We start from the raw sequence: 21,763 nt of genomic DNA, 5'->3' as shown, positions 1-21,763 counted from the left end.
TGTTCCACTTCACTGCTGCCCACTGAGAAGAGAGATTTTGTTTGAATAAGTGATGGCAGAAGGAACAAATGGTACATGCTTAGGACATTTTTTTTCCCCCACCTCATCCAAACATTAATAACCAAAAAAAATGTTTAGACTGTAGAAGCCAATTTTAGACACCAGACAATCATCTGTATTGGAGTAACAGGGATTGTGAAAAATGTTTAATAGTGTAGACAGTGAGATTGTGAGGTTTGTGTTGGTCTATGGATGATGTTGGTCCTTTTATTAAATTCATCTCTTCCATTTTGATCTTAAGCATGGGTAGTATGACACCGAACACTGACCAACCACATATATCATTACAAAAGAAAAATTATTAGTCATGTTTAACTGGTATTTGTGCAGTGTATTGCATAAAATAGATATACGTTTTTGTAATTATATTTTTATTTATTTTTGTATCATACATATTGTGACTTGTATATCAAGATATTGGCACTGCCTTGCAAAAAAAGGTTTCCTCATGAATGGACCAATAGAAATCATCTTTCTGCTGTAAAATAAGTTGTCATTGTGGAAGTTTTTTGTGTGACTGCAATGTATTTTTAGTTTTTTATTATTATTATTATTATTATTATTATTATTATTCTTTCTGAACAGTGCAACTGCTGAACACCAAGTGTGTTTGCATGTTTTACGGGATGGTGGGGGGTGTGTGAGTGAGGTGGGTAAGGTGAGCAGGTTTGTCCCTGTCTCTGGGCCTCACTGCAGCATGAGTGTGTGGGTATTGTTTTCATGCCATCTGCATACATTAACCTGTCACACAGACGTCTCGCCTTACTTGCGCCTGAAACACGGCATGAAGAAGAGCGTTCCGGCTTCTTCTGGACGTTTACCCGTGTTGTATGTAGATATGTAGTTGTTCTTTTAAGGACTAAATGTCTAGATGTGCTGTATTCTGTGACTGTAGAGCTAAGAGTCTGTTATGTTATCATTCCATGAGTGCTTTTGTGGATGGGTGAGGTTTGGGTGGGTGAGATTTGGTGCTCGGTGTAACTGCAGCCTGTTTTGGAGTTGGTGGAAAAGGGCTGCTAATGTTAATCTCCCCTTTTGTTTATTGTTTTTTGTTTTTCTCACTGTGGTAATTTCTACCAATGAAAGTGAAATGAACTGTAAAGTGGGACAAGGTCTGTGTTTCACCGCTTTGCAAAAAGGAAGCTCCCCATGGGCCGCCATTCTCTCACACTCTCCCTCTTTCGTTCCCCAACCCCCTTTTCCCCTCTATTTACCTCCTAGACACCCACCACAGGCCACACACACTCGCCCATTTAGTCAATCACTCCCCTCTTTCAAACATCAAACACGCAGACCACCGCGCGCACACTCCAGATGTAGTGTGTTAGTGCTAAGACAACAGAACAACACCACAAATCACGGCACTGTGAACCGGTTCCACCCTGTCCTTCCACCTGGGGCCGCTGCCATATGTGTGTTGGCCCTACAGCCATGTTAACACACCCAGCTGAGCAGTAATTTGGTCATCAAACTTCACGCTCGTTGAGTTTTTAACCGAGCGGTGGAATTTCACTTGGTGCTTTGGAGGCTGAGGTTGCCTGGGGTCAATTGCTGATTTCCGTGGGCTGTCATTGTGAAATGTGATCTAGGGCTGTCGCAATAAATTGAAAAGATTATTTTGAAGGGTTGTATTGGTGGAAATTCACATTTTTGATGAATCAGCAATTAATTGTTGGGAGTTTATATGTCCGTGTTTATTAATTGTGAAATTTAGAGGTGCACAGTATTAAATATTGTGGGTCAGGATACATTTATACAATATTTTACAAACTGCGCTGTAACCAGATGCCAAACTATACTGTTTTTTTGTCTGTTTGTTGTTGGTTTTTTTTTTTGTGATAACATGCAGTTAGCCAGTACTGACTATTCACGATATACCCAGAGAAGTCTATTGTTGCTTAATGTGGAATCCTTTATTATGGTGATGAGTAAAGAGTAAAGGAGGGGTCTTGAGTTTCATTAGTACTGGCAATTCTGTACAAGACCATGTCACCACAAAGAACCATTTGAATGGTAAAATTAGATGTCTCTTCTCGTTACTCAGGAGAATACATTTTCTTTTAGTATTTTTATTTTATTTTTTAAAAGGGTCAAATAACTCGATGCAGCCCTTAAGAGGTTCAGTTTTGTCACTGTTAGTGAGAATCAACACGTGTTTGACGCACAAATGTATTTTTAAATATCAGCTTATTTTTATCAGTTTATTATTGAGTTTGGAAACGTTTACAGCTTGCTTTGCATTATTATTTATTTAATTAGTGATCAAGCTTGCATAAAAAAAGATAAGAATCATCATAATAATAACTATATTGCTAATATCACAGCCCCAAATCTGACTCCTCCAGTTGCTTCATGGATTGGAGTATTTTTGTTTTGTTTCCTCTTCATTTAGAGTAAGAAGACGCACATCCCTTACAGAGACAGCAAGTTGACACGGCTGCTGAAAGACTCTCTTGGAGGGAACTGCAGGACAGTGATGATCGCTAACGTTAGCCCATCCTCCACGTCCTATGAGGACACGCACAACACTCTCAAGTATGCCAACCGGGCCAAAGAGATAAAGTCAACGGTGAGGCCTGTTTCACACACTTGCGCGTGCACGCACTACATAGCATGTTCTACAAAAACACTGCCCTAGTTAATGTGCACTTAACCTCTAATGGAACAGGCTTTCTGTCCATTAAATACTAAGTACAAGAATGAGGATCTGATAGTAGTGTCTAGGTGATCATGGGTTGAGTCTTGGGGCTTATTATGTAGTAGTAACTGTAAATTATTCTGTAATACAATGAAACTAGAGTATCTGTTTTTGAGAGTGACCGAAATGTGGACAGATCCATTAGTATGCTATTGTAGTCATGTATTACATGTTTATAACAATATAATATTTTAATGTAATCCAGAGGACTTATTCTTCTCTCCTCCCTCAGCTGAAGAGTAACGTGGTTAGTCTGGACAGCCACATCGGCCAGTATGCGGTCATATGTGAGAAGCAGAAGGCTGAGGTAATGATTTCTGCTTACAGCGTCTTTACCGTCTTCATTATTACAAGCATCATTAGTGTGTGTGTGTGTGTGTGTGTGTGTGTGTGTCTGTCTGTGTGTGTGTCCTGTGACATCAGTCCTAAACACAAGCGCAGACTCATGGTGGCTCTCATTACCTATGCTGTGTATCTGTGTAAATCTGGTCTGTTTCCCTTGACAGGTGAGATGGGTCTAATTAGAAAAAGGCAGGTGCATGTTAGCTGAGACAAGGCTAAGTGTGTATGTGTGTGTTTGCAGATTATCCTGCTGAAACAGAAACTGAAAGAGTACGAGGAGCGGAAGGTGGAGCCTGTTGCCCTTAATCCAATCTCTAGCCAACGGAGAGCTGAATTCGAGAAGTAAGTGTTGGTGTCCGCATGCTCCTGTACTTGTGCACAGCACATACAGCTGTGCAGTCATGCACAAAAAGCAAACACTATTTGCAGGCAGCCGCATGTGGCTTGAGACCAGTGTTTTTGTTTGTTTAGTTGTTGTTTATTTTATGCCGTGTGTAATGTGTAACTGCTCTTTAACTCTGCCTTTTAAAACTTTTAATACCCATCAATAATTGATAAGTAAGAGTACACAGAACAATGCCCGGAACCCATTGCAGGTGGAGGTCTCCATTCCTCTGCATTTTTCATCAGGCACGCAGAGACTGGAGGATGGCACTCTGTCTGTCTGTCTGTCTGTCTGTCTTTAAATTATTTTCCTTAATTTTTTTATTCCTTACCTTTAGCCCACCCCGCTACGCTTGTTCTAAAAAAATAAATAAATAAACAAATTTTTAAAAAGCACAAGAAAAGGAAATGTACAAGAGCACGGACACATGTCCTGCGCCACTCGCCCCACCCCGATTCCATCTCCCTATCCGGCTTCACCATGTGCCGGCAATCGTCAGCAAGCGCTGCAGCAGCAGCATTCGTGAAAGAGAGAGAGAGAGGAGGGGATAAAGCGAACAGGCGAAGGAGGGTGTGCGAGTAGGAGGCGAGGGAGGAATGAATGAGTCTTACTCCTACGCGTTTTCATTCACCGGCATCAGAATTCACAACTGGGAGGAGGGAGGGAGGGAGGCAGGCATGGAGGGAGGGGTTGTGCAGGAAGAAATGGCGGCACACTCCTGGCCGCATGAAAAATGTTTCAAATGCAGGAGGCTGGCAGCGGCACCACTGCAGCCACGTCACACTGCTGGTGGCCAATGTCTATCCCCACCTCCCCTTCTCCATGTCTTACTCGCTCTTTCTCTCTTGCTATTTTGACTCCTCCAGTTTTAAAGCATTTTAATTTTTCACACACTCCCATTGGTACCTGCCTTCAGGAACTGATTTGTTTGTTTTGGGATTTTGGAGTGGGATTTATCTAGGCATAAACTAAAATCTGCGGTTAGAAGACACAGCTGATAATGACAAAATGTTGGAGCGTTGTTAACTTATCGTTGCCTACATCATAAGCACACCAATACCTACTGATTTTAATGCACCGCAAGAAGCGTTTTGGCTCTGCCAATATAAAGTGCTGCAATTTTGTGAAAAGTGTATGTACATACTGTCCAAACGCAGCAGACCATACTTAATTAACTTAAGGTAAAATACTAAAAGTGGGACTCCTAACAACACCAAAACGCCCTCCATTACATAAACTGCACTTTAAAGTTTCATTTTTTCAAATCAAGCTCTCTTGCTTCACATCTGAAAACATCTGCATGTCTTTCTGTCCATCCCTTCACTGTAACAAGGCAGCTTAGTATAAGGACCTGGTCAATAAACTCTTACTGAATAGGAAATGGATGAAAAAGACCTTTTGGTCAAATCAAGCTGCTGGCCTTCTTAAGACAATCTCCAGACCTCAACATCATCGAATGTGTTTGGGAGTATCTAAATCATGGGAAGCAGAAACTGCAGATAACTTCTAAATGTAACTTTTGAGGTGCGGAATGTATTTGTAACTGCAGAAAAACAGTGGAGGCTGTGATAGATTACTGTAGCCCAGTTATCTACATACTGTGGTGATGGTTCTACCTTTTGGGATCATTCTTAATGGCACTTATATTATCACTGCAGACTGTCTTGGTCTTTTGGGACCCTGTTTTGGTTTTTAGATCATTATAATGGGCGTTGTCTTTGGTTATCCTTTTTCCTCCGGGCTAGGTGGTAGAGCACTTAGTACCTACCTAGCGCTGCAGTCTTGACTGAGAAGTGTGGAGGTAATCGGAGCCAAACCAAACGAAAAACTGCTGTACGAACATCAACTAACGCATGTTCACGTGTTCACGGTGTGCTGTATATATGTAAAATATCTCTGAAAAAGGCCACTTTGTGCCAAAAATACACAAAGTAAAACTAGAGTACTCCAGTGTAACTCATTATTGATCATCGGTTAACATGGTCACTTAATAGTCAAAGCTAGAACCCTTGCCAAGATCCAGCTCTGAGGGGAAACTTGTTGGTCTTTCTGCTGGTTTGATTTCAGTGCCAGAAAAAACAAAGTCCGATGTAAAAGTCTCACATGCTGCACATGTTTTCCCTCAGGTCTTCCAGGCCATGCAGCCTCACATGTATTATTTTTGTGGGGGTAGATAAACTAAATAACATGGTGTTTGTTTTTAGGAACGTTTATTGTCCTTTATTGTCGTCGTCGTCTTCTTACCTCTCCATCTTTTCAACAATAGCTCCATTGTTTGAGGCTCCTCTTCTCTTTTTAAAAATGAAACCTTGTGTGTACGCAGGATGTCGGACTCATTACGCAGTGTGTTTGCGACACGGCGGCTGGTGCGTCAGGAGCAGCTGGATGTAGAGAAGCAGCTGAAGGAGAACCGACTAAGGCTCAGTCACCGAGAAGAGTGGCACCAGCAGGGCCTGCTGTTCTTCCCTGAAAACAAAGCTGAGAAGGTAGCTGCTTCTGCCCCTCTCCACAAACTCTCCATCCTCAGAGTGAACTAGAGTGTAATGCTGGAGGTCATGTTACATATTCTAGTGGCAAGTCTGTTGCACTGTTACATCAAGTTTGAGATTTTTATAGTCTGTCTTACAGTTTATTGATTTTTCTTGTCATTTTTATGCCACACAATGGCACTATTCAACAAAGTTGCGTGGAAAGTACCATCAGATTCACAAGATACTTGAATTAGTTAATTTTTCCAATGTTAGACACCAGATTTCCATACTCTCTGACCATATGTAAGTTTGACCATACAGAGATTTGGAGATCTGATCGGATGAGAAACTGCCAGTGTGTTGCATGTCTCTGAAGATCAGCTGATGTCAAGCATAGTAGCAATCAGATCCCCAACGATATGTGTATGAAATATTTGCATTAAAAAAATGTGTATGTGTGTGTCTAGGCCACCTGTAAATATGAGCGTAAGCTGGCATCTTTGCAGTCTCAGCAGCAGCACTTGCAGCAGCGTTTGGAGGAGAGCGCAAAACGCTTCCAGGAAAACGATGGATGGCTACACCGCCTCGAAAATGAGATGAAACTGCTCGGTCATGATGGACATGCTCCAGAGGTCAGTTCAGCAGTTAGAGGGTTGTGGGTGGTCAGAGTGCAAAGTGTTTGTTTGTTTGTTCGTTCGTTCCCCTCCATCTAATTTTTATTCTTTTCAAACATATGATCTTATAGCTACACTGTATGGACAAAAGTATTGGGACACCTGCTCATTCAATGTTTCTTTGTAAATCATGGATATCCAAGAGTTTATCCTGCTATTCTAAGGAAGGCTTTCTACTAGATTTTGGAGCATTGCTGTAAGGATTTGATTCATTCAGCAACAAGGGCGATAGTGAGGTCAAGGTCAAGATGTTGGACCTTATCCCCAACTCACCTAAAAGTACATGTTTGTATGTGCATTTGCACATCTATGTCATCAATGAATGGGTGCAAGCTGAATGCTTTTATTAGAAGGTGTGTCCACGAACACGTGGGCATATAGTGTATGTCTAGTGGCTTTTCTGCCTAGAATTGAAACAGCAAAGAGGTTGTTGTTGTTGTCTGTTACTTTCTCAGTGGAAGTAGATACTGAAGTGCTTGAGTGTGCTTCGTCTACACCTACAGCATTACTAACCAGATAAAAGGACACTGTTTAGCAGACATGTTTGTCTTGGTTTTGTCGCTGCAATTAAAACTGTTCCATTCTCGTTCTCCTTTTGGCTCTTTGTCCCTTTTAGCTATATCCCTTCACCAGAAGATGACTCATTAAACAAAAACAAGAACAACCAAGATCAATGATCTTTACTCCTCCTTCTCGCAGCCAGGTCCTCAATCTATACACCTTACTCTGCTTCTTTCTCTCACCTCCTCCACCTCCACCCCCCCCCCCCCTCTTTCTTTTCCTGGAAGTAGAGCAGTCTAGCGATGCACCCGCCCGTCAAATGTTCCGTGAGCCGCTTGCGTTTGCGTCTCCCTGCGTCAGAGAGGAGGGGGGGCCTAACAGACTCCTCAGAAAGCGCATTCTCAGAGAGGCGGAGGAAAACAAAGGCCGCTCCAAAACAGATCACAGCTGGCCTGCGCTTGGCCATATTGTTTTTGTGGCAGCACTCCTCTCCCCTGGTTTCTTGGTATAGAGAAGGAATTGGTACAGTTTGATCCATTCTTGGCCCTAAACCCCCTCCTGCTGTCCTCATTCTCAGTTTGTTTTTATCCACCTGCTATTAGAACTTAGTAGATCTTAGAAGATGTGTTTGTTTGTTATGCTGATAGTTCTGGTGCCGTTTAATAGATTTTATTCCAGAGTTGTTTGCAGATAAGACCTGCAGGATTGCAAATTTCAGCCATGACCATTTTTCTTGTTTTTCTTGCTTACGCAATCAGAGAGCATCCTTACTGGAGAAACAGGGACAGGATGAGTCTATTTCTAGCCATTATTTTAATGTGAACTTCATGCGGGTTTCTGGTTGTCTGCAGTTTATCCAAAAGTAAAAGGAAAAACTGGGGTGTTGAAGTGTCTGTAGGCACCATTGTACTGCCCTTGAAAGTTATTACAATGTTATAAGCATGTTTATAGAATTATTTAATGTATTTATTTATTTTTTTTATAATGCTTGTGATTTTTTTTTTTTAATGAATGTGTGTGTATGTGGCAACCTATTAATTTGCAGGAGCTTAAGAAGGAGTTGCAGTGCCACAGGCTTCAGCTGCAAGTGGCTGACCTGCAGCAGCACGTCCAGCACATGAACTACCTCATCAGCCTGCAGGACCAGGAGAACAAACATACACAGAAGTAAGAACGTGGTTAGGAGCACTGGCTTATTGATGACCGAGTGGTGGGTTTGATACCCGAGTTTGCTAAGCTTTACCAACAGCCTTAACCCTCTGCTCCCCGGATGCCGCAGCAAAAGCTGTGTGTGTGTGTGTGTGTGTGTGTGTGTGTGTGTGTGTGTGTGTGTGTGTGTGTGTGTGTTTACTGCGTTGATGGGTTAAAGGTGGTGATCAAATTCCATCCGTGTGCCACACAAATAGTGATTGTGGTTTTATGGCTCTAAGAAAATAGAACAGTCCCTGTCGTGTAAGGAGGCATTGAGTTGCGGCACTAAAAGAGCATTACGCTCATTGACTTTATTAATGGAATTTATGTTATGTTTATTAACTCCTCAACTTAAACATCATTTGATGGAGATCATCCAATAATGATATAGTTGCATTTTCTCAGTGTTTTCCCTAAATGCGTAAATCCATGAAGAAGTTAAGGATTACTACAATCTGTGTAGCTAAACATTAGCCTCTGATTAAAAGGAGTTGGAGGATTCTTCTGGTTTTAAGCAAGCACATGAGAAATTACTTGGGGTAAGCTGTGTCTTGCTAATCGTACTATTCCTCGAATAGCTTACAAAAAAATATCTTATTCTAATTAATATCATTCTTCACTACGTTTTGAAAAGCTCACACTCAGCTATGTGTCAGTGTCAGTTATGTGGGTCTAATGAATTGAAATGAATAAATGAGTGTCTCTCCTGCTCTTTTTGTAGACTGCTTCATGCACTGCTTCCTGCCTACCACCGGCAGTACCTGACTCTGAAGGCTGCGGGGGTTGCCACAGCGATGGATGAGGTGGTACAAGAGGAGCTGGAGCATTTGGTGCAGAGAGAGCGAGGTGTGGTTTGGGCAGACCAGGAAAACACAGAAATGAGGAAAGAACCAGACAGGGGCACCAAAAACACCTCTCTCCAACCCATCCTGTCTTTCTCTCACCTAATCACTCATCAGAGCACACCATGCAGTAAGTGACTCAGACATCTCTATGAGGAGGGAGAGGGCCAAATATTGGGGGACACCCTGCCTAATGCATGCATTCAGCTACTTGCACCCATTGCTGAGACAGATGTGCAAATGCACACAGCCAGCTTGTCTATTTCCTGTAGAGACAAATTGCCAATAGAATAGGACTCTAGAGCAGATGAACATGAACATATTGGCACCATGGCTAATGTTAGGTGTGAGTTAGAGGGGTGTAAAGGAGCTAAGGAGCAGCTCTTGCTGCTTGTCGCAAGTTCCCTTGATTTTGAAATAAATGGTGGGGTGATACAAAGTTACAAGCAATTGTAGTTAAACACAGTTTTTTTAAACACTAATATTTGCCTTTATTGCATTTTATTGATGTGGCTGTGTCGTGGTGTGTTTTCATATGTATGTGTGTTACATATTTTTGTTTTTTTTGTTTGTTTTCTCTACGCAGGTGCTGAGAAACACACACACAGAGTCTCCCAGCGGCTCAAACGCTCACACTCTCCTAAAGGTAAATGTGCATGTGTCTGCAGCTCTTCCTCTTATTCTTCGTGTCTCGATTTCCTGCACCCTGTTGCATTTTGTGGAAGCAATGGGTGGAGACAAAAAAATTAAAACCACTGTTGATGCGTATCAAACGTTCTAGACATTATCTAGAGGATACATCAACCCACAGTACTCTTTATTCCATTAAATTAATTAAAGAGTCCATTTGGATCTTTTTGACTCAGCTTGTTTTGTGATTGTGTTTCTGTTGCTTTTAAACATTTAAAAGTTTCATTTGTGTGGTTTGCTGCTCAACCCCACACTCAAAACATGGCATTTTTGGAGGGAATATAAGCTGGGGAAACAATCCTAACAAGTGACCTCAAACAAACTTCTGACGAGTCCTGCATCCCTTAGTTACTGTTGTTGTGGTAGTCACACACTTTTACAGCAGGCTAAATGAGCTGCATTTACAGGATATGTTTGTGATACAAGCTTGAGCATGATCCAGATGTGAGTGTAGGCCAATTTAAATATGTTTACATTGAACAAACCAGTGCCTTTTTTTCCCAGCAACTAGACTTTAACATGCCAGTTGTCCATGTCTAATAAGGAGGACGATTTGAACTAAGAGAGACTCCTTTTTTTTTTTTTTTTTTTTTTTTTTTTTTTTTTTTAGCGAAGTTGACGTTAACAGTGGAGCTAGCTGGAGATGCTAAGGCGAATCTTTCGCACAATTTGTGCATGAAAACAATGTCCATTCCTGTTTAATCCAGCTCATTTATCAAGATAATGGTCAGCATTGATGATGAGCGAAGTTAACTTGGTTAACTATAGTTAACAATATCTGTCATCAGACATGTGTTTTAGCAAATACAGTAACCTAGCTAAAGTTTAGCTTCCATTTAAAGCCTGCAGAAATCGACTTGGTAATAGTTTCAACATTGAGCTGTGAGTGTGGTCTTCCACAGGGTTTCAGCTTTGGGAAGGCAATAAAACCAGCACAGCTGTCCAGGAGATGAGGATGTAGTGTGCCTGAACTACACCTTTTCACCTCTCTTAGCTTATTAATGCAGTTACTGCCAGCAGAGTTCTCAGAGGTTTTCCTTTTCGCAGAGGAGGTAGTGTTCCGAAGGGTTTGGGAAAAGTAAGGAAAATTGTAAAAGGTAGTGTTGATCTATAAAGAACAGAATTTGTAGGTGTTTTCTGACTTTATTAATCACAAAATTCTGAAACAGTTCTCACACCCTGCACCTTAGTACAGCGACTTTGAAATGTTACCTCCTTTCTTGCAAGCGCTTCTGATTTTAAGCAATGTATCTTTATTATATATTTTCAGTCCAGCTTCCTGGGAAGGAAAGTTCTGTCCTTTTCTTTCTCGGTCATACACTTTCTTACGGTTTCCTGTTTTCCTCACTTTTATTCCTTCCCCACTTTGTCTTTATTTTTCATTCTATCTCTGCCTCTTTCGTTCCCCATGGTCTGCTTTTAACATACTCAGCTTCACTCATCAATCCAGACGCCAGCATCCCGAACATCACTCATTTTGTGTGTGTGTGCGCGCGCGCGTGTGTGTGTGTGTGTGATTTTTAGCGACTGAGAGAGAAGGAGAAAGATCCATCAAAGGTGGCCAACACTTTGTTGTCGATTTTACTTCACACATCACCCTGGAAGCTGACTGCTCACTCATTCTAAACAGAGCCGCTTTTACGTTTTAGTGGAGATTCGAGGCCTGCGATGCAGATTAGCTTGGCTGTTTGAACTGCTGGACACTTGGGAGCTGAATGGGATCTGTAACAAAACACGGAAGAGAAATGAAATGCAATTAATTCATGCCGAGGTCAGATCTAGGTCTCATGAAATAAAACTTGCATGCAAAGTGAGGTTAGCACCTCAATAAAACAGAAGCGATCTTCGAACAAGAAGGGAAACGAAATGGTAAAATAATCCCCTGCAGAAAAGGCCCAAGATTTTGATGCTTTGGTTCTTTTGCTTTGTTGCCAGTCCATGTCCGGTGTGACTCAAAGAACAGACACTTGCAGCGCTGTTAGTGTGTATAGGGGAAGGGGAAAAAATGAGTGAAAAGAGAGGGGGAGGGAACCTTTTGGGGAATGGAAGACGGAGTGAGTTATGGCACAGTAAATGGGCCGTAATGATATTTGCTGCAGAACAGGTGTTCCTCATTTGATTGAGACACATTGTGGGAAATCTAGGAAAACACAGGCTCCCAGTCAGAGGAGCGAGGGGGTGGAGCAGGGGCCGAAGTAAAAACACAACACGAAGTGAATGAATAATGCCAAGGAATTGCCGTGAAACAAAATAATCTCCTTCCGCATCAGGACCCATTAAAAAAAGTCATAACATGGCCGGTGTCTGAATCGCACGTCAGCCATAAATCAGATCGCCCAAGGCTTGGCCTGGTGGGTTTGTCATGATTCGGTCAATGGTCCTTGTTTTATCACCGGGGAAAAGTCTGGGGTGGGCCTCCCCATGGGAAAACATTTGAGGAGCTTGGACCCTTCAGCCAGAAGAGCTGTTTTTTTCCTTTTGCCTCAGCCTTTACATCTCTTATTGGGGAGAAGTGAAATGGACTCGATTCGCTCATTCTCTTCCATTTAAAAAAAAAAAAATAATAATAATTAAAAAACTGCCCTGTCCCCTAACACTGCTCTGTGACACTCCTGTCCCCACTCTCACACTGAAGTGCGAGACAGAGCAAGGGAGAGTGAAGGAGTGGAGGAACAGCAGTAGAGCGAGTGAGAGGGAGGGTGGGAGGTGCACGTGCCCGTGTGCACGAGGCCGCTGGTGTCCTGGAGGCGCCTGTGGATGCAGCGTTCTGAACGTCACTTGCTCCCACCACACTCGTTCATCTACCTTCATACTTCTGCCAGATCAGCTCAACTTACTGTAGAGACGCCATGTTGGCGCGACTGCGTTAAGAGTGCATGTAGTCTTGTCACAGCATTCAAATGTGTGTTATATACACTCGTTTCATTAAGCACTCAGTATACACACACATACACATTTAGTATGCACACACACTCAGACTCTACAGACTCCTCCTTTTCATCCGTTTGACTTTTTTGGTTGTGTAGTTGCTTCTTGTTCCATCCATTTCTTGTTTTCTTGTTCTTTGGCAGCCTCTTAATCCACTGTTCTGTTCCTCCATTGTGTCCTTTAGTTCTGTCATTCTCACGCTCTGATCTTTCTTTCTCTCCTTTCAGTCTTTTTTTATATATACTCTTTTGACCTGTCTCTCTCCCTTTAAATTCCTTCTTTTCTCCCTCACACACTTGCTAGCCCTCTCCTTTCTTTTTGTATGTTCTTATGCTCTTGACCTGTCTCTCTTTCATTTCTCCTATGAACTCTTCTTTTATTATCTTCTCCTCTCTCGCTCGCTTGCCCCTCTCTTTGTCTTTGTCCTTTCTTCCTTATACTCTCTAGACCTGTCTCACTCTTTCATTCATCCCTTGCACTCTATTTCATTCTTACACTTTCTCGTTTTCTCATTCTCATGTTCCTCTCGGTTTGTCTGCCTGTCTGCCTCTCTCTCTCTCTCTCGCACTGCAGCCCCACCCCGCTCTTACTGCCCTTCTCCTCAGACTCATTCATAAAATCGTTGTTCGGTGGAGGAGGGGGGGGGGCTCAGTCACGTACGGTGTGAAGCGCTCCTGGATCATCTGCGTGGACTCACAGCGGCACAATGAGAGAGGGAGAGAGGCAGCGGCCGGCGACCCTAATCCGAGTTGCTGTCTTCCTGAAATAGCACCTCATGCATGTATTAATCCCGTCAGCCAGAAATACGCCATCCAGAGCACTCTGCCACCATTTACTGCCCACACCTCTCTCTCTCTCTCTGCCTCTCTCTCTCACTCTCTCTCTCACACACACACACACACACACACACACACACACACACACACACACAACCCCAAACATCACACTCTCAACCTTAACCCAGCCTGTTATTACATTGTGTTCCTCACACCCACTTATATATCACCCTGCAGGGTGTGTGCGTGCGCATGCGCCTGTACCGGTCTTTCAGGCCGTGTGTGTTGTTGTCAGTCAGCCTCAGCAGTGACGTAGACAAGTGCTGTTTTCAGTTAGAAAGCATCAAACAGAGTTGTTGGGCTCCATTTCAAAAGAGCTCTGCGCTTCCCTAAACTTTTTCTTCCCCTCATCTTCTGTGACGGCTCGTGTTCAGGCTGGGGCTGTTTTTTTAAAAACATTACTGCAATGTTGCTCTTTACAATACTGAGATCGCAGAAGACTGCAATATGCCAGAGATCTCTCAAAATACTCCCAGGTAGGAATGTAACAATGGCTGAACTGCAGCTGAAACAGTGATTGAATATTAACAAGATTTGTTTGCATTAGTGTCATAACATCGGCCTAGACTGGAAGCAGGATGGCTAAAAGCTTACAAAGTAAAGGCTAAAGGAATTTTCTAAGAACTGATTTGTATTTAGTGTCAAGAAAATTCTTCCAGCTCTTACTCAAAGAAAGAGTTGTTGAAAATCGTATGCTGGCTCACTTGGCCCAAATATACACAGGAAAATAACACATTTATGGAATTTTCCCATATAGAAAATGGGGAAATTTGACCTATATACATGTGGAACATACACCTTTTTTTACCTGAAAATTCTAATAAATGATTGAAGAAATTGTCTATTTCCCATTTTTTAATGGATTTATTTATAGTAATAACTTGAATTGGACTGGATATACATAGAATATATACTGTTCTGATTGAAGACATTGTCCATTGAATTTACAGAAAATAGAATTTAAGGAATTAAACACTGTGTACTTTTAGAATGTTGAGTGCTGTAATAATCTGACAAATTAACATTTATGTTAAACTCATTTTCAATTTTGAGAATTATAACCTTTAATGACAGGGTTTTGTTTTTTTTTTTTGTTGTTGTTTGTTTATTGCAGGGTTATTTAATTAGTAGTTTTTCTGGGAGCTCTCAAACACTGTTCCAGGTGAACGTCCCTCTTGATGTTCTTTCAGGTCTGTCCGTTTTAATGGCAATAGTGGGGTCTTGTCCCGTCGTGCAGCCGTAGTTCAGATGTGTAGAAGTGTGCTGGCCTGAGAGTCTGTGAGGCGGGTTTGATTTTGGCTTCTCTTATGCAGTTCATGTTAGTGAACAAGCTTGTCCCCTGAGACCCCGCTACACGTTTCCACTTTTGGAGTGATGCTATTGGTCAGTGGCTATTAAAGGACATCGCTGCAGCCTTTATCAATCACACTTTTTTTTTCCCATCTGCGCTTCCATCTTCCATCTTCCATCTTCCATCTCTCTCTCTCTCTCTCTCTCTCTCTCTCTCTCTCTCTCTCTCTCTCTCTCTCTCTCTCTCTCTCTCTCTCTCTCTCTCTCTAACCCCCCTCCTCTTTCGCTCTTTTCTGTGAGTCAGTGTGCAGCCTGAATGCAACGTGCTCAGGCATACTTCACTACTCAATATCCAACGTCAAACCCCTCCAACAGCGTCCTCCGCCCAGCTTTCTGGAGCCTCCCTATGCGTCCATACGCGCACGCACACAGTGTGAGAAAGCCTTTACCCACGTCAGCGCGTGCTCGTTAAACACCTGGCCTTCAACAGCATGGCTCTGGACAATAAGTCCCCTGATATGAGTTTTTGGTTTTGGCACACCCATAGATACACACGTCTGTTTGTCTCTCCCCCTCTTTCTCTCTCGCTCTGGCTCTCTCCCTCTACCCCTCTCTCAAGCTCCACCCCTGTTCTCCTCCTCTTCAGTCAAGTGTGCTGCTGCCACCGCTACACACTGACTCATCTTGGCCAGGTGACGAACACAGCTAAATTATTCAGCACTGGATGCGTATAGCATTATTGAGTGCACACAGGACAGGGCCTTGGCCTCTATGAATGAACTTCAATGTATGGCATGTAGAATGGTGTGTGTGTGTGTAGGAAGGCATATAGACTGTATGAATGAATGTGTGACTCATCAGGGATATGTTTGTAGTCTCCAGGAAGAGGGCTTTAATCAGGATTAGGACATTTTGTAATGGTTTGTTTCTAACAGACGACTTACTGTCTTACATTTTATTTTAACCCCCCCCCCCCCCCCCCCCCATTTTTTGTACTTCCAATTAACCCACCTGTTCATAGCTCCCCCTAGCACTAGCAATGCTATTGACACTAGGGATGTAGCGCATGTCTGCTCGGATGCATGCAAGCCAGCCACCGCCTCTTTTCAAACTGCAGCTGAAGCGGCGTCGCTGGGCATCAAGCCGAACAGTCCCCAGCTCCTCAGCACCAGCTAACAGACGTCTGTCTCTGCCCGCATTGCTTCAAGAGTGATGAGGGGAAAGAGCATGGCCAACTGTGCTCTTTGAACTCCTGCTGCTGATGGCAAAGCCACATGACTCAGGATTATACATCCGGGCTATAGTGGTCGCTGCTGAGCCGCTTTAAATCGGTTTGAAATGATTCTGTGCCACAGACATTGCTTATTACACGTTAAACATGTTTAATAGATAATACCCAGTACTCAGAAGTGAGGTTTCATCTTTCAACCCTATTACTTTGCCTAATCATTCTTATTACTTTGCCAATCAGTCTTACCAGATAGTGTTGCTGTCCACTCATTGTGTCCTCTCAGTGCTTTGTGCTGAAGCAAGCTAAAGAGTTTGTAGTCCTAAAAGTTAGTTTTTTGCCTTGTCTCTACTTGCTTCCCCAGGTCTGGCTTTCTTGAGTCTTCCCAGCAAACAGATGAGCCAGTAGATAGTAGTTCAGTAAATCTTCTTGGAGCAGACGATTTAGAGAACCGATTATAAAAAGCTAGTGTCTGGTAACTCCCCAGCGAAGCCTGGTTCATGTAGCAATCCATTTTCCCATAACTAGCAAAGTCTGGAGGTGATGTGCTGTTCTTCAGTATCAACACCACCATATTCTCCCAAAATAGTTGTCACGTTCTGTCATTTCGCCAGCTTTGAGTATGGCTTTTGCTCGTTGGCTTGGTGCGTGTAATTTCTGGGGGTGTAAATGTAATGAGTCTGGACTGTTTAACAGTTTTGGAATTGGCTTGTTTTCCAGCTCTGTCTTGGTTATGCTGGATATATTTTCTTTTGAAAGAGGACATAGTATGAGGATCATGGTGTGTCACTTCTATAGACCGGTCTCTCATTATTCAACTATGGCAAAGGAAAATAAAGTTTGACAGGCCCGTTTATATGGGCTAGGAAATTCAAGATGGACCAGTACTTGTTTCCTGGAAACCTGGATATTTGTTTTATTTGCGTTGCTTCTTTTTAAAGTGATGCAGTGTGGATGCAATACACTTCTTTTTCCTGACACAACAGTAACAGTAATTCATAGCCGCTTACCTGTAGTGAATGTTCTCTTCCAGTTCATGCACATTCAATTTGCTCCTTCTTTTTGAGGCATCCATCTTGGGAGCTCCACTGAAAGTTTTGTCTAAAAACTTTATCTTCTTTTGGATAAGAATGATATAAATTCACCAGTTAACCAACTGTAGAAATTGCAACTTTAATATGTTCAGGGCATCTTTCCCATATGAAACTCGGAAAGACCTAGTAAACTAATTTATTTCTCCTGCTTCTTTCATAGGCCCCATCCCTGGAGACGAGCATCTAAATAAGGCTGAGCCTCTTGCCAAAAATCCAATCAGGAGGAAGCTTGCCATTTCCCCCCTGAATCCCAGCTCAGACGGGACGGGCCCAGCGCTTTCCTACTGCCCCCCGGCCCTACAGGAGGTGCTGCGGCAGGAGGGAATGTTTCCCCTACATTACACACCCGAACCGGACACCTCCAAAGCTCCTAATGCCATCGACCCCAACTCCACCTTCGAGGTAGGCCGGGACGAGCAGGAGCCGACCCCAGCCAACGCCACCGTAATCCTGTCCCCTGGATCCCCTGAACCCGCTGGGGCTTCAGGTCTGAGCCAGCTCCAAGTGCTGCGTGCCAACAACAGCAACGAGGCACCCAAAAGGTAAGAGAAGAGCTGGATAAACCTTATCTGAATACAACGCCTGTTTCTCTTGAGCAGATTTCCAAACCTGGAAATAAGTTACAGGCTTTATATGCAGTATTAACTCAGAACATTTAAATGCTATACACTAGATACCGGGTGATCTTTTAGGTGTCTTGATAACACGCTTCTGCTGGACCTGCATATTACACCAGTATATATTCTGCATGGTGTAAGTGACCACTGTGGGTCAAGCCTCAGTAAAATCGGAGGACTGAATTGCTTTGTCTTTCAGATAGAAGCCTTTAGCACTACCCCTTCTTTAAAAAAAAAAAAAAAAAAAAGTCAGTCACTGTTCAAGAATTTAGTGCATTTGGTGAAAGATGGTGATTCTGTAACTCTGTAATTTGTGTAGGTTTGAGATTCCGTCTCTTCTCGACCTGCGTAAATCCAAACCTTCTTACATGGCCATGACGTCAGCAGCACAGGGCAAACGAAAGCTCAACTGGTGAGTGTTAACACATGTGGAGAAGACCCCATTCACCCAACAGCAAGCATTTTGTGCATTATTGCATTTTTGTGTTTAACTAGAAAAACTCTCGCTCTGTATGTACCCTTTCAGCTTTGGAAAGGAGACCGGCCTGGACAGTATTCAGGCTGCTGCGGCACCCAAGCGAATAAAGCGTGATCCGTCAGACACATCCAAACCTCTTCGTGTCCGACGCTTTGGAGGTAAGCGCAATTTTGTTCATCTGCACTACATCAGAACAAGCTTCACTACTCTTTTAGCTGCTGTTGTCTTTCATGTCTAGTTCTGCACTAATAAGGTAATTGAATGGAGAATCATTGTTACTGTTGGTTCAACTGTTTAAAATGCTTAGTGCTTAGTCCTTTTTTCAGATATGATTATCTCTTGCGACATTTTTTTTTTCCTTCTGACTTTACATAATTCGTCATGTTTGTTTAACTGCAAATGAAGTGCTAGGGCTAGGCCACCTGGCAGCTGCTAAAGTGTAACGCCCGGCCAAAAAAACGCTTCGGTCGCCTTCAGTTCCCACGGACTCTTACACTTGAGGTTTCTGTCACCATTCTTGTTATGCCTCTCCTTTCACTGCTTTTAAATGTTTGGAATGGAATTCTGGTCCTGACCCTTGATGTTCTCCCTGTTAGTGGTGTATGATATTCCTAGCAACTAGAGCTATATTATATGGACATATGAGACTGATGAATGAAGTTTTCAGATGCTAGTACATGGTTTATACAGAGACTGTAAAGTAAACTTTCATTTTTACAAAATTATTAATAAGAGCTGAATCCAAAAAGCTAAAGAAAGGAAAATGCTAAAGGCTAAGGCTAACCCTCAAAATAGTAGGCCTCAGTGTTGCGGGCTAGTGGCTGTGGTAAAGGGGCATGAGAGAGAAAATGCAGGCATAGACACCAAATATCGTCCAAAGAGGGACACATAGCACTGTGCTGGCTGCGTGGAGACTGCAAAGGTGCTGTTTGTTACAGTGCTTGATATGGGGAAATGAGACAGAGGTTCCTGTACTCAGGGGCTGTTGTGGTAGAGATGTTCAGTATGGTAAATTAGCATTTTAAGAACACATTTTTAAAGTGTAGGTCTGATACTGCCTTACCAATAATTACAACAAGGAATTTTGCACTCATTTGCTCTCAGACATACTGACATGATCAATCACTAGTGCTGGGTGTTTCCTTTTCAGCAGACTGGATGGCCAGTCCCACAGCCCTAAACATGAGACTAGGAGTTTGAATCCCAGTTCGAGCATACACTTAATCTGAGAACTGACCCTATAATATTAGTTAGTACTAAGTGAACACATCTATAACTCACTGTAGATGAACTATGAATGTAAACAGCCTTTCTCTTTTCTTGTCTGCTTTATTCAGCGTCATCCGAGAACGAGCCCAGCAGGAGAGTGGTGCGCAGCATTTCCGAAGGAAACCTCCATCTGCTGGGCCCTCGGAAGCCCAAAGCAGCCCTGCTCGGCCCTGCTGCCCTCTTCAAGAAAGTCACCAAGAGGATGTGAGATCTCTCCACCACAACCACTTAAACCCACACACAAATGTCTCCTAAAGTCTCATGCACTGATCTCTCTCCCACACACATACACATTTATCTCCCATACTGAACTTTGTGAGGAGAATACAAAAGGAGAGACCTTGTACGGGTGTAAATAGCAAGCCTTTAAACTTGACTGTATTGTAAAACTGAGTCATGATGACAATGTAAAGCCTTGTGCTAATTCTGTTGAAATAAGTTTGTACAAAGAATGTTTTCCAGTCTAATGCTAAGTGGCAATTAAAGTTGTAAGGATTTTATGCTTAGTTACTGAAGTCCAGTTTTGTTCTGATTGTAAAGAAAACCTAGTGTTTTAATTTTTAAATATAACTGTCATTTTAGCTGTGTCGTCCTCATTTTTCCTTGTGTCCTGTCTTTGTCTTTTCAGTGTACTTGTCTCCATCACAAGCCGTTTTAATAAAGAGCGCTGCGCTCTTTCGCTATATCTTCAGCTGTTTGCTTTGGAACGAGAATGTGTTTCTTTACACTGCAGATGGTAACTGTACAGTGCAGCTGATAAAGTAAACTAATCCATGGGTAGTCAATATGCCTCCCCCAGTTTCTTTATATTGCCTCTGTGCTGTTTTAAAATGTAGGTGTCTAGGCTCGACTACAGAACGCTCAGTTGAGAGCTATGAGGGCTTGAGTGTCGGCACACAAAGATGTACCTATGAGCTCCACAGGCCAAAGAATCTGTCCTTTTGCATGTTTAAGGTGGACGTTACTTCAGGCTTTACGTTGCATGGGAATAATTGGGCTATAAATACCTGTGGGGTGTGTGACGGGATTCGTAGATTGAGAAGAGGTGGTTCAGTGCAGTAAATGTCTCATTGGATATATGGAAAATGGGTCGCAAAGCAGATCTTAAAGATTGTCAAAAAGGAGTGATTGCGTGGTTTAATTTGAGCATGCCAAAAGCCAAAGTAGCTGAATTTGCATTTGTAACAAGCATGCGGTCATACGGCTCTACCAGCAGTGGCAGAAATCCTAGTCTATAGGAAGTTCTCGCCAGAATTGTGGCCAAAAGACAAAGCTGATGACACGACGATTGGGTATTACGGCTTCAAATCACTTCTGCTTCCATGCAATAATTACTTCAAGGCTGGTTCGTCTCAACCGGTTTCTGAACAAACACTCCCCAGGGAAATGCATACCATTAACCGATGTAACAAAGTTGCTCTGCTCACTCCTGCTCAAGAATGACAGATTTTTTTTGCCACTGCTGGTAGACCCTTATGACCGCACCCTGTGATATACACCTGCTAATTCTTTCGTTCCTTTTGCCGTTCATTAACATCTGCCTTCCAACACACATTAACTGCACTGTACCACCTCTTCTCAGTATATGAATCCTGTTACACCCCCGTATGTATAGCCCGATCATCCTTGCACAACATAATCTGCAAAAGCCTGAAGTTACGACCACCTTAAATCTTAATCTTTTTATTGAAACCTTAATCTGGCTAGGAAGCTTACTGTACACACAGTATTTCACAGTATCTGCACTGTGATACTAAGCGGTTTGACACTAAATCTGCAAATTGAACTCACAAATATATTATAGCATGTACTGAATTTGCACTACTTATTGTCTCTCAAACACTGTATTCAGCAACGTTTCTCCATTGTTCGGATCTGTACAAAGGAGTTTAATCATCCGACATAAAATACGTTTGACTGAAATGGGAGCTGTTCCCTGTCGAGTGGAGCTTCTTACTACACCACCAGCCTTAACTACTACAGCTGGAAAAAAACAAGTTCATAAGCTCATTAGAAAATAAAAAAGAGCTAGAGAAAGGAGTTCGTCGCAGCATAGCGTCAGTGCTCCATTCTGACCTCCAGTGTTTCTATGGTTTCCTTGTGCATGAAGCTGTTTGCCATTCAAGGGTTGTATTGTGGGCTTTTTCTTTCCCTTTCTCTTTTTTTCTG

At 42.7% G+C, this 21,763-nt stretch overlaps 1 protein-coding gene across 1 annotated transcript in view; it reads left to right on the top strand.

Moving 5' to 3' along the window:
* Window positions 1-20,237, top strand: part of kif18a (kinesin family member 18A) — a 31,630-nt gene extending 11,393 nt beyond the window's left edge. The window contains exons 7-18 of the mRNA XM_072671492.1: window positions 2,453-2,629; window positions 2,991-3,065; window positions 3,342-3,442; window positions 5,809-5,971; window positions 6,424-6,588; window positions 8,177-8,298; window positions 9,044-9,294; window positions 9,751-9,810; window positions 17,391-17,772; window positions 18,167-18,259; window positions 18,374-18,483; window positions 19,663-20,237. Of these exons, the coding sequence (XP_072527593.1) occupies window positions 2,453-2,629; window positions 2,991-3,065; window positions 3,342-3,442; window positions 5,809-5,971; window positions 6,424-6,588; window positions 8,177-8,298; window positions 9,044-9,294; window positions 9,751-9,810; window positions 17,391-17,772; window positions 18,167-18,259; window positions 18,374-18,483; window positions 19,663-19,802 (1,839 nt within the window). The 3' untranslated portion in view covers window positions 19,803-20,237. The remainder of the gene's footprint in view (window positions 1-2,452; window positions 2,630-2,990; window positions 3,066-3,341; window positions 3,443-5,808; window positions 5,972-6,423; window positions 6,589-8,176; window positions 8,299-9,043; window positions 9,295-9,750; window positions 9,811-17,390; window positions 17,773-18,166; window positions 18,260-18,373; window positions 18,484-19,662) is intronic.
* Window positions 20,238-21,763: the final 1,526 nt, after the last annotated feature.

This window comes from Salminus brasiliensis, chromosome 25 (assembly GCF_030463535.1).
Source record: "Salminus brasiliensis chromosome 25, fSalBra1.hap2, whole genome shotgun sequence".
In the NCBI taxonomy this organism is placed as follows: Eukaryota; Metazoa; Chordata; class Actinopteri; order Characiformes; family Bryconidae; genus Salminus; species Salminus brasiliensis.
Note: the sequence above shows the minus strand (reverse complement) of the source record. Positions and strands in the feature narration are given on the sequence as shown.